This window comes from Microcaecilia unicolor, chromosome 1 (genome assembly GCF_901765095.1).
Source record: "Microcaecilia unicolor chromosome 1, aMicUni1.1, whole genome shotgun sequence".
Taxonomy (NCBI): Eukaryota; Metazoa; Chordata; class Amphibia; order Gymnophiona; family Siphonopidae; genus Microcaecilia; species Microcaecilia unicolor.
Window position 1 is genome coordinate 525,674,620 of NC_044031.1, and position 17,421 is coordinate 525,692,040.

Here is a 17,421-nt window from a genome sequence, read left to right on the forward strand (position 1 = left end):
GCAGCCATTACAGATGGGTTGTGTCCATCAACCAGCAGAGGGAGATAGAGAGCACACTTTTTTCATTGCCTCATACCAGCTTGCTCCACTGCCTCTCTTCAGTATTCTCTTATCTCCCCTAGCAGAGTGGCTGCAGCTTCTTCGAGCTCCATCTAAAATCTGCCTGGAGGTTGCTCCTGTGCTTTTGCCAGTTGTTAGCAGGGGTGTTGGAGGCTATAGCAGCTTCACTTTAAAGGCACATAGGTTCGCCCTTTCCCTGCCTTACCCATACCTCCGTGGATGTGGACACATTGCTTACCTTTCCCTGGCCTTCCCCACCAACAGTGGATGCAGGCACATAGGTTCGCCCTTTCCCTGCCTTTCCTACTCACCTGAGCCTCCGGAGTTCTATTTACCTCTGCTTTCTTCACAGCGTTAAAAAAAAAAAAAAAAAGCGCTTAGACGCTGGAACAGAGGTTTTTCCTTGCCTTTTTTTGTGGGACCGGAGCTGTGGTACTCGGTCCAGTGAGGTAAGAGTGTTTTCTGACTCCTCCGGGTTGGGCCCGTGATCGGGGCGATTTTGGCGTGAACCGCCATTTTGAATTTTACCGCCGTTTTCGGCGATGGCTGCGGAGACAGTAAAGCGCTGTTCCAAGTGTGACAAGCGCAGATCAGCAGCGGGGCTCTGTAAATCGTGCTGTACAGACGTTAGAGCCGGCCTGAGCATGGCGAGCGACGATTCTTCGCGCTCTGAGCTGGCAGCGGGCGCCATTTTGAATTTACCACATGGCGCGACCTCCGCTGAGACGGAGAGTCCTGAGCCCGGGGGGGAGGCCTCGGAGTGAGGCTGATATGGGAGCTACTAGCCCCGGCAGAGATCCGGGTGCCCAGGGTGAGTTTTTCTCCCCTGATTCTGTCTTATTAATGCATAAAGCATACATGCAGAGCTCTCCCACAAAGCCCGGCATGGGCCTCTTCTAATGCCCCCCCCCCCCCCCCCCGGTGGATTCTAGCCTGGGTATGCCCTCTGAGGCGTTATTCCCTGATAATTGACAGAGTATGAAGCGCAGAAGGGCTCATTCCCCTTCAGAGAGTGCTGCACCTCCATTTTCCCCCCTGTTGTCGGGCTGCGAGGATTCGGAGGACTCTGGCAGGCCTTCATGGTCTGAGGAGCCAGAGTCTGGTGCAGAAGTGACTCAGGATCTGGACGATCCCTCCGCAGTGAGGATTTTCCACTGTGATGAGCTGCCAGCGCTTATTTCTGATGCCCTGCAGGCTCTCTCTATTGAGGACCCTGCCAGTGGCACAGCCTCCTCTGTGAATCCTAGGATGGCTAGTACCAAAAAGCCTGCTCGAGCCTTTCCTTTGCATGACTCCATCCAAGAGCTTCTTTCGGCTCAATGGGCTGACCCCGAGGGACCTTTGAAAGTTTCCAGGGCTATGGGGCAATTATACCCTCTGAGTGAGGAGCATATGGCTCGCTTTGCTATGCCTAAAGTGGATGCCCTAGTCACAGCTGTGACAAAGAGAACTACCCTCCCTGTTGAAGGAGGTGTTGCCCTAAAGGATATTCAAGACCGTAGACTGGAATCAGCACTTAAACGGTCATTTGAAATTGCAGGTCTCACTATTCGGGCGTCTGCATGCAGTTGTTATGCTGCTAGAGCCTGCCTGGCTTGGTTGCAACAGGCAGTGGAACAACCCGGTGATGGAGCGGAGCCCGTTTCAGATGTGGCTCCATGGATGGAGTCGGCCTTGTCCTTTCTTGCTGACGCCCTTTATGATATTGTCAGAGCTTCGGCTAAACACATGGCAGTAGCAGTGGCGGCTCGCCATCTTCTTTGGCTACGGCATTGGGTGGTGGACATGGCCTCTAAGCAAAGGTTGGTGAAGTTGCCCTTTCAAGGCCTTCTCCTGTTTGGTGAGGAGTTGGAGAAAATTGTGAAGGGCCTGGGTGAGGCTAAACCCCAGCACTTGCCCGAAGATAGGCCTCGGCCTTCCTCTAAGGGTGCGGTGGTCCACTCCTCTTACAGACCTCGCTTCCGTGAAGTTCGAAGGTACCGCCCGGGGCGTTCTGCTGGGTTCACTTCTCGTGTCCGTTTTCAGCAGAGGAACTCCTTACGCTCGGACAAACGTTCCACAGCCACTGGCTCAAGGCCTGGAGTTCAGGGGCGATCCTCTCAATGATGGTGTGCAGGCCCTCTCCTCAAGTCCTGTCATCGGAGGACATCTTTCCCTCTTTGCCGAGGAGTGGGCCAACATTTCCTCAGATCAGTGGGTCTTGGACCTGATCAGAGACGGTTACAGAATAGAATTTGACGCCCCTGTAAAAGACGTGTTTGTGGAGTCCCGATGCGGTTCTGCCGCCAAACAGGCGGCGGTAGAGGAGACTTTACAAGGTCTGATTCAGATAGGGGCCGTGTCCCCGGTACCTCCCGCCGAACACGGCTGCGGCCGTTGCTCCATCTACTTTGTGGTGCCGCGAAAAGGAGGGTCTTTTCGCCCTATTCTGGACTTAAAAGAATTAAACAAGTCCCTGAGAGTGCGGCATTTTCACATGGAAACCTGCGCTCCGTCATTGCGGCGGTACGGCCAGGAGAGTTTCTCACGTCTCTGGACCTGAAAGAAGCTTACTTGCACATTCTAATTTGGCCCCCGCACCAGAAGTTTCTGAGGTTTGCGGTGATGGGAAAGCATTTCCAGTTCCGGGCCTTGCCTTTTGGCCTCGCCACAGCTCCCCGCACCTTTTCGAAGGTTATGGTGGTAGTAGCTGCCTTTCTAAGGCGAGAGGGTATTCGGGTTCACCTGTACCTGGACGACTGGCTCTTTCGAGCAAACTCTGCTGCAGAGAGTGAGCATGTAACAGCCAGAGTGGTCTCAGTATTTCAGTCTCTGGGCTGGGTCGTCAATTTGGCCAAAAGTCACCTGACCCCCTCGCAGTCTCTAGAATATTTGGGGGCCAGGTTCGACACAGCCTCGGGGTATGTGTACCTACCCGAGCAAAGGCGGTGCAAGCTTCAGAATCAGGTCCGTCTGCTCCTGAGGATGCCCCGTCCGCGAGCTTGGGACATTGTCCAGCTGCTTGGATCGATGGCGGCCACCATGGAACTGGTGCCCTGGGCGAGAGCGCACCTGAGACCTCTACAGTATGCTCTACTCCAAAGATGGTGTCCAGTATCTCAGGATTACCAATGCAGACTCTCTTGGCTCCCAGCGGCCCGACTCAGCATGGAGTGGTGGCTCTCAGACAGCATGCTGCAGCGAGGAATGCCGCTGGCGCTCCCCGATTGGTGCCTGGTGGTGACAGATGCCAGTCTGAAAGGCTGGGGCGCACATTGCAAGGGGAAGCATGCCCAGGGTCTATGGACACCCGAGGAGTCGGAGTGGTCCATCAACCGCCTGGAGTTGAAAGCGGTGTTTCAGGTGCTTCTGGCCTTTCAAGTGACCCTGGAAGGATTGACTGTCAGAGTGATGTCGGACAACACGACAGCAGTGGCCTACATAAATCGACAAGGCGGCACTCAGTGCAGAGCTCTAGCCGCGCAGGCTGAACAAATTTGCCACTGGGCCGCGCTGCATCTACAGTTTCTGTCAGCAGCTCACATTGCAGGTCAGAGCAACGTGCAAGCCGATTATCTAAGCAGGCATCAGATCGATCCAGCGGAGTGGGAACTTGCAGAAGAAGTGTTCCTGCAGATGTGCCAAGTGGGGCAAGCCCGTGATGGATCTAATGGCGACAAGCACCAATGCCAAAGTCCCGTGCTTCTTCAGCAGACGGAGAGATCCTCGCGCGGCGGGGTTGGATGCCTTGGCTCAACCCTGGCCTCCGGGCCTACTGTATGTGTTCGCTCCGTGGCCCTTGATAGGGCGAGTGCTCCTGCGGATTCGGCTGCATCCAGGAGAAGTGGTTCTCGTCGCCCCGGATTGGCCCAGGAGGCCTTGGTATGTGGCCCTCCAACAGATGCTCGTAGAGGATCCCCTTCTGTTACCTCTGGTTCCCAACCTGTTGTCACAGGGTCCGGTGACCATGGAGGACGCCAGCCGATTTGGTCTTATGGCCTGGCGATTGAGAGGACGTAATTGAGAGGCAGAGGCTATTCCAATAAAGTAATTACCACTCTCCTGCAAGCCTGCAAGCGTTCCACTTCCGTGGCTTATGCCAGGATTTGGCGCCAGTTTGAAGTCTGGTGTGCTTCCAGAGAGATCACACCCCTGCGGGCTCCTGTCTTGCCAATTCTGGACTTTTTGCAGGATGGTGTTCAAAAAGGCTTGGCCTATAATTCCCTGCGGGTGCAAGTGGCAAGGTTGAAGGCGTGTCTTTAGCTGCTCATCCGGATGTGGCACGGTTTCTTAGAGGGGTGCTTCGGCTCCGTCGTCCCGTGCGTGCACCTTGTCCAGCTTGGAACCTGGGGCTAGTGCTGAAGGCTCTTCAGGGTGCTCCCTTTGAACCGCTTCGGCGTGCTTCAGAGAAAGATTTGACACTGAAGGCCGTCTTGTTAGTGGCCATTACTTCGGCAAGACGGGTGTCAGAGCTCCAGGCGCTGTCCTGTAGAGACCCTTTTCTGCAGTTTTCAGAGTCCGGGGTCACGGTTCGGACCGTGCCTTCCTTCTTGCCTAAGGTGGTTTCAGTGTTTCACCTAAACCAACCTATTTTCTTGCCCTCCTTTGTCGAGGAAGAGTTTCCAGAATCTTTTGGGCAATTGCACCTGTTGGACATGCGCAGGACTTTGCTGCAGTATCTGCGAGTTACTAACTCTTTCACAACCTCTGATCATCTGTTTGTTTTGCTATCAGGTCCTCGCAGAGGTCTCCAGCGTCTAAAGCCACTATTGCCCGCTGGTTTAAAGAATCTATCTTTTCAGCTTATTTGCTTGCCGGCCAGCCTCCGCCTGATGTCTTTAAGGCGCATTCCACTAGAGGAATTTCCTCTTCTTGGGCTGAAACTGGAGCACTCTCTCTTCAAGAGATTTGTAGTGCAGCAACATGGGTTTCTGAGCTCTCTTTTGCCTGACATTACAGGCTGGATGTGGCTGCCAGGAGGGACGCACATTTTGGAGCGCAAGTGCTGGCGCGTGGTGTGGCTTGTTCCCACCCTATCTAGGGATTGCTTTGATACATCTCATCTGTAACGGCTGCATCTGCTTGATGACAAGGAAGGGAAAATTAGGTTCTTACCATGATAATTTTCTTTCCTTTAGTCATAGCAGATGCAGCCATGATCCCTCCCTGTCTGATGCTATCTGCTGTAAATCTATTTCAGGTTCTGTTCGTGTTTCCTGGAGATTCCGTCCTTGGGAGAAAGTCGGAAAACAGTCTTCAGGATTCTTGTTCAATTAAAGGAGGATGACTTAATTCCCTCCAGTTTCATGTTTTGGAGGATGAGTTTATTCCCTCTGGGAGGATGAGTTTATTCCCTCCAGTTATGTCTCAGTGGAGGATGAGTTTATGCCCTCCGGGAGGATGTTTCATTCCCTCCATTCTGAGTTAATGCCCTTTGTTGTAGGGCCATCGTTCGCTGTGAGGAAAGCTCATGTTATTCCCATTGCGGTTTGCCATACTGCTTTGGAAGCTTCAAATACTGAAGAGAGGCAGTGGAGCAAGCTGGTATGAGGCACTGAAAAAAGTGTGCTATCTATCTCCCTACTGGTTGATGGACACAACCCATCTGTAATGGCTGCATCTGCTATGACTAAAGGAAAGAAAATTATCACGGTAAGAACCTAATTTTCCCTTCTGCTACTTTGGCAGATGAATACTGGCTCTTTCCAAGGAGCACTACCAGCTAATACTGGTGAGGTCATTGGTAAAACTTGTTTTGTTTCCCCCCACTCCTTCCATCTGCTGGTAGGAATTGATAACACCCACTTGTGCAGAGCAGTGCAGCTGACTAAGTGGGAGATGCACAAAGCTTACTTTGATTGCAACATTTGCTTTAGACTGGTTGTAGCCAGTCTAAAGCAGACATTGCATATAATGCACCAAGAGGTTCTGCATCCCTTTTACCATTTCCCATAGCAACTACCAATAACCCTATGCAAATAAGGTCATTAGTATTAAAATAAGGATTCTGACTGATGCAGACATTTCCCTATACTTTTAATGTGCAAAACTTAACTGCAGGTCTGGAGCTACTGTTAAGTTTTGCACGGACCCCCATAACAACCCCCCTAACCTTAAAACTTCCTGGTGGTCCAGTAGACCCTTATTCTGATCCCCCCCAAACCTTTACTCCTGACATTCTCCCCCCTCCCCATGAGCCCCCTCCAGAACCAAAATCCCTGGTGCCCCAGTGGAACCCACCTCCTGACCCCCCCCCCCCCCCCCCCCCCCATCTTAAAGCTCCCAGGTGGTCAGATCCCAACTCCCCCACCAACCTTTAAAAACTTCCGACTCTCGACATGACCCCCTCCGGAACGAAAAATCCCTAGTGGTCCACTGGACCCCCTCTTAAGGCCCCCCCCCCCTCACTCACTACTCCATGGTGGTCTAATTACCTGACCCTCCTTTCCTTCCCTTCCCCTCCCTTTATCTTAAAGTAATATAGTAGATGATGGCAGATAAAGACCTGCATGGTCCATCCAGTGTGCCCAAAAGGATTACTTGATTTTCATTTCCCTTTGCCATTTTTAGGGCATAGATTGTGGAAGTTGTTCTCCACTCCTGAAGTTGTCATTGAAGCCCCATTTCAGCCTACCTAAACCTGCAGTGATTGGGGCACAGACCATAGAAGTCTGCCCAGCATGGTCTTTGCTTCCTAATTATTGGTTTTGCTATCTAATCACTGCTAAGCTTGTTTGGTTCCATGCCTTCTATACAAGATTCCTTTGTGTTTATCTCATGCATTTTTGAATTCTGTTACCATTTTCATCTCCACCATCTCCCGCAGGAGGGCATTCCAGGTGTCTGCCATCAAGTCGGTTGAATTGTCCTCTGTCCGTGGCCGTATTGCAAAGGAACTTGGACCAGGATCTGGCCCTGAAATCTCTAAAGTTCCTGCTGGCAGTATTTTCTTGTGGCAGGGAATCTCTCTGGCAGCTTATCTTGATGTGGCCAGATTTTTCTGAGGATTTAAGAACATTTCTCCCCCCACCCCTGGGTGGTTTCCCACAGTGGGATCTTAATTTGGTCCTTAATGGCCTGGGGAGTCCACCTTTTCAACCATTGAAGCAAACCTCCCTTGAGGATTTCACGACAGCATTCCTGGTTACCATTTGATAGGTAAAGTAGTATCTTAGAGTTTCAAACTGTCATGCAGAGATCCATATCTTTCCTGTTTAGAGAATGATGATTCCATTCAAACAGTTCTGTCTCTTCCCCCATCAGGTAATAGTTCTCCCTGCCTACATGGATAGCAGGGATTCTGAGAATGCCAGGAAGATTCACAAACTTGATGTTCAGAGGGATCTCTAGCAGTACTTGTCACATACTTTTTTTGCAAGTCCGATATGTGCAAGGGAGAAATGGCCTTTAAGACCTCTGTAGCGCATTGGATTGTCAGCTATTTCAGGTGATACTGTATTTCCATCTTCCACCTTAATTAGTTATCTGCATTTTCCCCTGTGCCACATGTCAACAAAAGTGAATGTCCTCCATAGGCTGGACTGCAAAAGAACCTTTTTTAAAAATCTGGTCACCCTTAGAAGTTTCACCAAGCCTTTGGTTTCTTTTTGATCCAAGTTGGCTGAATTGCAACAGCCAAATACACGTTGTTTAACAGGATAGCAGATTGCTCCTCCTGTTGTTATCCTGGGCAGTCCTATCTCTAGAAGGGTATGATAATTCTCAAAATGTCAGATCTTTGGCACCACTTGAAGTTGGCCTCCAAAGAGACTTCCAAAACTTTTGATATGGCGTTCAGTCCATACATCTATATTGCATTGTTTGGAACCTGACTCCTGATCCAGTAGTGGGTTCAGTCAGTCTATCCTGCAAGGTCTCTGTGGGATAGAACCTAATTTCAGTGCCAGGGGGACATTTTTTGTTAGTTTAGTTTTCCCTTCAAAACTAATCTATTTAAAAAAAATAGAGTTAGATTTGCATCCAAATCTATCTCATGCATATTCCTTGTAGATATCCTGAAAACCCAGTGGGAGTAGATGTGCCCTGAGGAATGGATAGGGAATGGCTGCTTTTAGTGTCTCCAGTTAATAAGGGATTCTTAGCTGCATTTAGTACGATTATATATTTTGTCATTACATATTGAGTATGTTTAGTCTTTATACTGTATGAGTAATAGTTCCAAGTAGGAGTCGGGGAGAAAAAAAATGTGCTACAAAGAAAGAGTGGTTGAAATGTATTGAATTACAAGAAACTGTGCTCATTGGCAAAAGCATGACAGTACACTGCAAATTGTCCATATTTATTTGATTGGGATTTGTTGAGTATTTCTGGGGTCTTTTACTAAACTGCATTAGGAACTAACACGTGCTTAACGTGGGAAAAATGGCCTAATGCAGGACATGGTAAAGTGTGTTGTGGTAGGGTTGCTATTTGTGTGTGTTGTGTGGTATTTATTATTTTTGGGAGTGTTTGGGCAGAGAATAGGCATGGAAGCAGCATTCAGCTAGTGCACTGACATTAGGACACTCTAACTGAATAATGCTGACTTAAAGTGGGAGCCCTAAGTGCCATTTGTGCGTAGCCTGAAAAAGAGATTGAAAAAGGCTGAATTGTGGCCATGCTAGAAATGAGCCTAACTTCTAGGAAAGTCTCGCTTGAGGACGCGTTAAGTCTATTTCTCCGAGGACGGGCAGGCTGCTTGTTCTCACATGTGGGTTGACGTCCGCGTCGGCCCAGGAATCGGCATTTTGCAAGCAAAATATTTAAAAAGTTTTGCCAGAGTCTTCTGGTGTGCCTGCAGCGTGCGTGCGCGGACTGATTTCCCGTCCGTCGCGTGAGCGCGTTTCCTCAGTTGTTTTTTTCTCCTCGTTGAGGTGCGGTGTTTTCTTTCTCTGCTCCTCTCAGGCCCAGGAAAGAGTCTTCATTTTTTCGATTTTTCTTTTATTATTGGCAGGAGGTATCTTTGATTTCGGCTGGGAACACAGCACTTTCAGTACCGTGTACTGCCCTTTGGTCTGGCATCTGCGCCCAGAGTGTTCACAAAGTGCCTAGCAGTAGTCGCAAACTGGGAGTGCATGTGTTCCCTTATCTCGACGATTGGCTGGTGAAGAGCACCTCGGAGGCAGGTGCTCTGCAGTCCATGCGAATTACAATTCACGTGCTAGAGCTACTGGGGTTCGTGATCAATTATTCCAAGTCACATTTCACCCCAGTTCAAAAATTGGAATTCATTGGAGCTCTGTTGAACACAAAGACAGCTCGTGCTTAACTTCCCGAGGCAAGGGCAGACAATCTCCTGTCCCTGATGTCCATAGTGCGAGCGTCTCAACAGATCACAGCTCGGCACATGGCCTTCACAGTTCATGTAACTCCCATGGCACGTCTACACATGAGATCAGCTCAATGGACCCTGGCTTCCCAGTGGTATCAAGCTGCAGGTGATCTAGAGGATGTGATCCAACTGTCCACCGTTTTTCAGAATTCCATTCAGTGGTGGATAGTTCGATCCAATTTGACCTTGGGATGCCCATTCCAAATTCCTCAGCTACAAAAAGTGCAGACGACGGATGCATCCCTCCTGAGGTGGGGAGCTCGTGTAGATGGGCTTCACACTCAAGGAACTTGGTCCTTTCAGGAAAAAGGTCTTCAGATCAACCTCCTGGAATTGCGAGCGATCTGGAACGCTCTAAAGGCTTTCAGAGATCGGCTGTCCGACCAAATCATTTTGATTCAGACAAGACAATCAGGTTACTATGTATTACACCAACAAGCAGGGGGGCACTGGATCTCGCCTTCTGTGTCAGGAAGCTGTCCAGATGTGGCTTTGGGCACACCGTCATGGCATGTTTCTTCAAGCCACTTATCTGGCAGGCGTAAACAACAGTCTGGCCGACAGGCTGAGCAGGGTAATGCAACCTCATGAGTGGTCACTGAACATCGGCGTAGCCTGCAAGATCTTCCGAGTGTGGGGCACCCCCTTGGTGGATCTTCTGCTCCAGACTTAAGGCCCATGACAGACTAGCATCAGAAGCCTTTCTCCTGCATTGAGAGAGAGAGAGAGAGAGGCCTTCTGTATGCGTATCCTCCCTTACCTCTAGTAGGGAAGACTTTGCTGAAGCTCAAACAAGACTGCCGAACCATGATTCTGATTGCTCCTTTCTGGCCGCGCCAGATTTGGATCCCTCTTCTTCTGGAGTTGTCCTCCAATGAACCGTGGAGTTTGGAATGTTTTCCAACCCTCATCACCCAGAACGAGGGGTCGCTTCTACATCCCAACCTCCAGTCTCTGGCTCTCACGGCCTGGATGTTGAGAGCTTAGAGTTCGCCTCCTTAGGTCTTTCAGAGGGTGTCTCCCGAGTCTTGCTTCCAGAAAAGATTCCACGAAGAGGTGTTACTCTTTCAAATGGAGGAGGTTTGCCGTCTGGTGTGACAGCAAGGCCCTAGATCCTCTTTCTTGTCCTTCACAGACCCTGCTTGAATACCTTCTACACTTATCAGAGTCTGGCCTCAAAACCAACTCAGTAAGGGTTCATGTTAGTGCGATTAGTGCCTATCATCACCGTGTAGATGGTATGCCTATTTCTGGACAGCCTTTAGTTGTTCGCTTCGTGAGCGGTTTACTTTTCTCAAAGCCCCCTGTCAAACCTCCTCCAGTGTTATGGGATCTCAAATTCATTCTCACCCAGCTGATGAGATCTCCTTTTGAGCCACTGAATTCCTGTCATCTGAAGTACTTGACCTAGAAGGTCATTTTCTTGGTGGCTGTTACTTCAGCTCATAGGGTCAGTGAGCTTCAGGCCCTGGTAGTGCATGCACCTTTTATCAAGTTTCATCATAACAGAGTAGTCCTCTGCACGCATCCTAAGTTTCTGCCAAAGGTGGTGTCTGAGTTCCATTTGAACCAGTCAGTTCTCTTGCCAATATTCTTTCCCCGCCCTCATACCCGCCCTGGCGAAAGCAGTTTGCATACCTTGGACTGCAAGAGAGCAATTGGCCTTTTATGTGGAGCGGACGAAGCCCTTCAGACAGTCAGCCCAGTTGTTTGTCTCTTTCGATCCCAACAGGAGGGAAGTCACCATCGGAAAACGCACAATCTCCAGTTGACTAGCAGATTGCATTTCCTTCACTTATGCCCAAGCTGGGCTAACTCTAGAGGGTCATGTCTCGGCTCATAATGTTAGAGCCATGGCTGCGTCAGTGGCTCACTTGAAGGCAACCTCCATTGAAGAGATTTGCAAGGCTGCAACGTGGTCATCAGTCCACACATTTGCATCTCACTACTGCCTTGAGCAGGATACCCGACGCGACAGTCGGTTTGGGCAGTCAGTGTTGCAGAATCTGTTTGGGGTTTAGAATCCAACTCCACACCCCCTAGACCCAGTTTTATGCTGTTTCAGGCTGCACTCTCAGTTAGTTGTTCATGGTTTCAGGTCAATCTATGTTATGTCCTCGCTGTTGCGAGGCCCAATTGACCAATGTTCATTGTTTTGAGTGAGCCTGGTTGCTAGGGATATCCCACATGTGAGAACAAGCAGCCTGCTTGTCCTTGGAGAAAGCGAAGATACTTACCTGTAGCAGGTATTCTCCGAGGACAACAGGCTGATTGTTCTCACAAACCCACCCACCTCTCCATTGGAGTTATTTGCTTCTTTTTATGCTTTTTAATTTAACTGAGGAAATGCGCTCACGCAACGGGTGGGAAATCAGTCCGCGCATGCGCGGTGCGCGCTGCACGCGCGCCAGGAGACTGGCAAAACTTTTTAAATATTTTGATTGCAGAATGCTGATTCCTGGGCCGACGCAGACGTCAACCCACATGTGAGAACAATCAGCCTGCTGTCCTCGGAGAATACTTGCTACAGGTAAGTATCTTCGCTTTACTAGTGGAGCTTAGTAAAAGGGCCCCTTTATGAAGAAATTCACCCAAAGAATATTCCTTTAAAGTTTTCTGTGTTGCTTTTTACCTCACATCAGGTAAAATGAACCTAGCAAACCATGTTCTGTTTAACAGTGATGGGCAGATGATCGAAAGCCCCGCATTGTTCCAAACAGCACTCTAAAAATAGCGCTGGAACAGCACGAGGCTTTACTGCCCCTATGATCAGAGATAATAGCATGTAAATTTAAGCACACTATTATCTCTGATCATAGGGTAAAAGTGCGGGAGGATTGTGCCTGAGTCCTTCCGCACTTGTTTGACAGGTCTAGACCTCAAGTACCCCCACCCCGAGCCAAGCAATATGGGTTGGACCTCCAGTCCCCCTGATCCCCCCACCCGACACCAGTTCAGGGGGGCTGGAGAGCCAGTGGGTCTCCAACCCCCCAGCATTCCCCTCACATGCAGCCCTTTTGGCGCAGTGGGCCGTGAATCAACCCCCCCCCCCCGGTCCCCCTCCCCCCTTCCCCAACACAAGTTTAAAAAAAAAACCCTGGTCCCCCTCCCCGACTCAGGTTTGCAGGGGGGAGGGAGGCTGGACATCTGGTGGGCCGCGAGTCAATCCTCCCCCTGACCTGGTTGTCTAGTGGCCCTTCCTCAGCCCTTACCTTCTTTAGAGGAGGGAGGTGGCCTCCCTCTTTCATTGGCGCCGCCTCAAAAATGGTGGTGCACAGCCATGTCCAGTGCAGCCCCAATGTCTCTTGGGGGGGGGGGGGGGTTCCTGTTCCTGCCGGGGAGGGTGGGCTGCTGCATTGAAGGGAATAGGGGGCCTGCTAGCATGCAAATGCATGCTGGACAGGGCTCACCATTCCTCCCCAATGGTCTGTAAACCCTAACGCCAGCTCCAAGCTGGCATAGGGTTTGCAGCGGACAGTGCGCCAGTGTTTGGCGTGCTGCTCGCCGATCATTGGGGAGAAATAGGTTTAGCATGTATTTGCATGCTACTTGTGCTGAGCCCTGTTTTGCATGCATTTGCATGCTAGTTGCATTCAGAGTCCATGAGCATGTTTCATGCACTCAGGGGCTCTGATCATGGGGCGGTAGCATACAAAGTTGCTAGTATGGCGCTAACAGCCTCTAGCGCCTGCGTTTGCTTCTTATCATCAGCCCATGAGTGCCTTGTTTCCTATTACATTAACTACTGTAGCAGACTTTTCTGAAATAATGTGAACTGGGACTCCAGCATGCAATACAACCAAAATTCTTCTTTGTAGTTTTTAAAATTTGTATTATGAATCTATTCTGTTTGCTTACAACTAGGAATGTTTATCTGTATTTTAACATAGTGGTGTTTTTTTTTTGTTTTGTTTAGGTACATAAAAAGGATAAAAAATACAAGTGCATGGTGTGTAAGAAGATCTTCATGCTAGCAGCAAGTGTTGGAATAAGACATGGGTCTCGACGCTATGGAGTTTGCGTAGACTGTGTAGATAAGTCACAACCAGGAATTCAAGAAGGAGCAGACCAAGTTCAAGATCCTGATTTCACAAGAGATGAAGAATATGATGAAAATGATGCTGTTGAAGCAGTAGATGTAGATGAAGATCTGGTGGATGAAGGGGAGGATCAGAATGACCAGCCTCAGTGGGAAGAACAGAACAACCAATCTCACTGGGAGGAGCAGAATGACCAGGCTGAGTGGGTGGAACATAATGATCAGGCTCCGTGGGTAGAACACAATGACCAGCCTCAATGGGAGGAATCAGGGGAAATATGCATGACTATAGATGATTAACTGTTCTGGCATACAGCTCAAGAGTGCTGTGGTTGGGAAGAATATTGAAGATTGACAGTTTAAAGTTTTGGACTTAAGGCCTGTAAAATATGGTACACTGCTGGATGGTAGTCATGTTGCTGTGAAAACTGTAGGGTCAAGCCTTATAGCAAAAACATGGATTGATGAAAATTTTTTTTATATATTTGCACAAGACTGTACAGCATACAACCTTTGGTTGAATTATACAGATTACTCACATCTCCAATCAGCTAACAAATAAGAAATGTATTTTTTATTATTTATAGGATAGAGCTATTTGGGTCCTATCAAAGCATATATTAACTGTATTATAAAGTTCATAATATGACAGTAGTTGAGTTGAAAGATGAAAAGAACATAATCAAGGTATGAAAGTATCAGTTGTCCCAAAACCCTTATGATGTTGACCCAGTGAGGCAAATTTGGATCAGTAGGTTTGTGAAAGGCTTAATACCTAAAAGACCGTTTTCAATGGTATAACAAGTGATATTTAATAGAATTACCTGTAAATTTTAATTTGCATCACCTGCAAGATGAACACTGAAATGAAACTTCTTAAAGCCATATAATTTGGGCTCTCTTTCAGCATGTGGTTCAAGTGGCAACTGCTGGAGTCATGTTGCTGGAGTAGATATATACTAAATAATTTTAATTTGATTTCTGAATCTTCAAGATCATTTTTACTAGACATGGGTGTATATAAGCCAGAAAAAAATAAATGCACATTATAAACAAGGTTAACTGGCACCTCCAGAATTTTGAGTAGGGCAACTAACATATTTCCTGTCTACAATTTTTAGGTGGGTGAGTCCACTGATGTCTATAGCCATACATTTGATATATAACTGTCCCATTTGACATCTCTTTCATGTATGTACCTCAGTAGCAGACAAAGCTTATCTGGTAAATGGAGAAATAAATAAATTTAAAATATTTATTGTCACCTTTGAAGTCTACCTGCATTTAGGGAGGCTGTCACAGAAACTAAGATTAACTATTTCTGCTTACCTTTCTTAAAAAGGTTTTAAAAAGCCATTTAATTTAATTTTTTTTTTTTTTGCATTTTGTTTACTGGTTGTCCATGTTGTTTAAAATATTGGTAAGCAATATTCATGTATTTTATTCTCCGTTAAACAGAATCCCTTTACCCATCTGTTCTGATATGTTCCAAATTAGAACTTGAATTTTTGTAATTTCACAGACTTTCACAAATTTGTAGTAGAATGTATCTTTTGATTATATCAGGCACTTTTTCAATGGGAAGGAACTACATCATTACCTTGAACTTCTCAGTTTCAGCTAGTTTAATGGCAAATGAATGAGTTTTTCAATGGATGTAACAAACAATTTAATATGTCACACTATTAAAATATGTACAGCTTTTAGCAGTAGCACATAGCTAGGCCAGTGTGGAAGTACTGTATAAAAATGTTGAGGGTCACCATATTTTCATCTTTGTATAATGAAAGTAATAATTATATTTTCCTATTTTATAATATCTGGTTAAAACTAAATTATGATAGGTGTGTGGAAACCTTTAGTATGCTTTCACAGACAAAATTTTTGGTGCTTCATTTTGATTGGTGTATATTTCAAGAGAAAAAGCTTTATGATGGCTGAATGTTAGTGACAGTTATGTTTCTGGTTAATGAAACTGATATGGCAGTTAAATTGATATCCAAATGCCATTGTAATCTAATTTTAGTAGTTCCCACATCAGTGTGTAAGACACATAACAAGTGGCTTGTTTTGATTTAATTTTTTTTGTTCTTCATTTTCTTTTATTTTTTTTAACAGAAAGAACATCTGTTCTCTTTCGCTAGAATGATATTAAGTAATGTGTAATTCTGGTGGGGTCCAAAGGTAGAAATTAGTTTGGCAAAAATGCTATCAATTAAGAGTATTTTAAACGTAAAAGTAATGTTTGCCTTTGTGAATATGTAAGTATAGTCAAGTCTTTTTTTTTAAATCCCATTATTCCATTTGAATCCATAGTTTACAATTGGTAGGTCTCTCTATAAGAAATCCATTTAAATCTGCTTTATTAGGCATCAGCTGACTTAATGCTTAGGAACTGGACCTGGCTTTACGTTTTTAATGTGCTCTACTTTTTTCACAAGGTATGATATGCTATTGAAAATGAATCTTTTACTACTTAAATCATTTATGTATATTTGGTAATTTATGACCAAATGTGATGTTAGATTGCATACAGTAAATTGAAATATACACTTGGTACACTACAAAATTTGTTGTACTTTTCTTTGGATTACCTTTGAAGATCAGAATGTTTATTTTGGATTAGGAGTGCAATCAATAATATATTTTTTGGGTGGTTTAGTCATCATTGTTTTTTTTTTGTTTTGTTTTTTTGTAATTTTCTATTTTAATTAAATATGCTTGGTACCATTTTTCTCTATGTACAGATTGAATTAAAGCACTGGTATTTTTTTTTCAATTATCTGGATATTTAATATCCCATTTTTAGACAGAGAAAAATAGGCAGTTGATGGACTAAATAAACCCACTTGAACTATTTAATTTTAGGGGATTGCTTCCATACTGCCACTTAGCAGCAAAAGAATTTAAACTATGTGCTTGTACTTATGGACTATAAGAATGCCAAACAATATTATGTAACTTATCTAAGCACTTGATAATTTAAATGTGTAATGTTCAATTTATGGGAAAATAATTCTGTTTTGATTGAAGGCATATATGTGTGTTTAGGGGAAGCGGAGTTATGCATTCAAGGTAATGTTGGTGTTCAATTTTTTTTTAATCTCCATATATCCCCCTTATACAAACCCCATTCTCTGAGCCAGTATGCCAGATGACACTAATACCCTTGCTGGCCTTGAGAGCTGAAAGAAAGTGCCCTGTATGTAGACTTTGTCAAATTTTCTATTAATGTAGGAGCCAGCTCAAAAAACCTATGAGATATAGGTTGAGACCTTTGTAGCCCTCCCTCTTTCCCTTGCTGTTTGTCCCCACAAAGTCCAAGAAGTTCTCTCTGGGGTGTGCCACAGCTTTTAGAATTTGATTTACTAATGCTTGTTTCCATTTTATGTTTGTGAAAAGAAAACTTAGGGCCCTGTTTATTAAGGTGCGTTAGCATTTTTAATGCTCCTACAATTAGCGGGTGTGCTAACCGTGTAGGTGCCTATAGGGGATATTGTAGGTGCATACATGGCTAATGCGCCTATAATGCAGCTTAGTAAACTCAGATTCTTATTGTGCCACTGTCTGTTACTAGCAAAAACTAGCAGCCCTCTTCAAAGTGTGATGTCATCAGTATACTTGCACCCTCTGTATTTGTGGCTGAGATGATTGCCTCTTTGCTTCACCTAGCACAATGGTCTGGGTCTCTAGCAGTTTTCCTCAGTTGTCCCCTCCCCCACTCTTTCTCCATTCACCACTGGATTCTATATATGATGCTTAAATTTGGGCACAGAGCTCAAATGCATGCATAAACTAATAGTCAATTGGGTGCTAACAACCAGTTTTTGGTGTTAATCATAGTTAATTGGCACTTTGCACTAATTTGGATTTATATGTATCTACCTTCGTGCTATTCTATAATACAGCACACCCAAAACTTCTCAAGCAGAACTGAAAAGGAGGCATGGGCAGATTAGGGCATTCCAAATATTTAGGTGCAGTGTTATAGAATATGAGGGTTATGCACCCA

The 17,421-nt window shown here is 46.2% G+C and overlaps 1 protein-coding gene across 1 annotated transcript in view; it reads left to right on the top strand.

The window, feature by feature from the left end:
• ZBTB10 (zinc finger and BTB domain containing 10) overlaps nt 1-16,092 on the top strand; it is a 137,994-nt gene extending 121,902 nt beyond the window's left edge. The window contains exon 5 of the mRNA XM_030215886.1: nt 13,287-16,092. Coding sequence (XP_030071746.1) covers nt 13,287-13,709 — 423 coding nt within the window. The 3' untranslated portion in view covers nt 13,710-16,092. The remainder of the gene's footprint in view (nt 1-13,286) is intronic.
• Nucleotides 16,093-17,421: the final 1,329 nt, after the last annotated feature.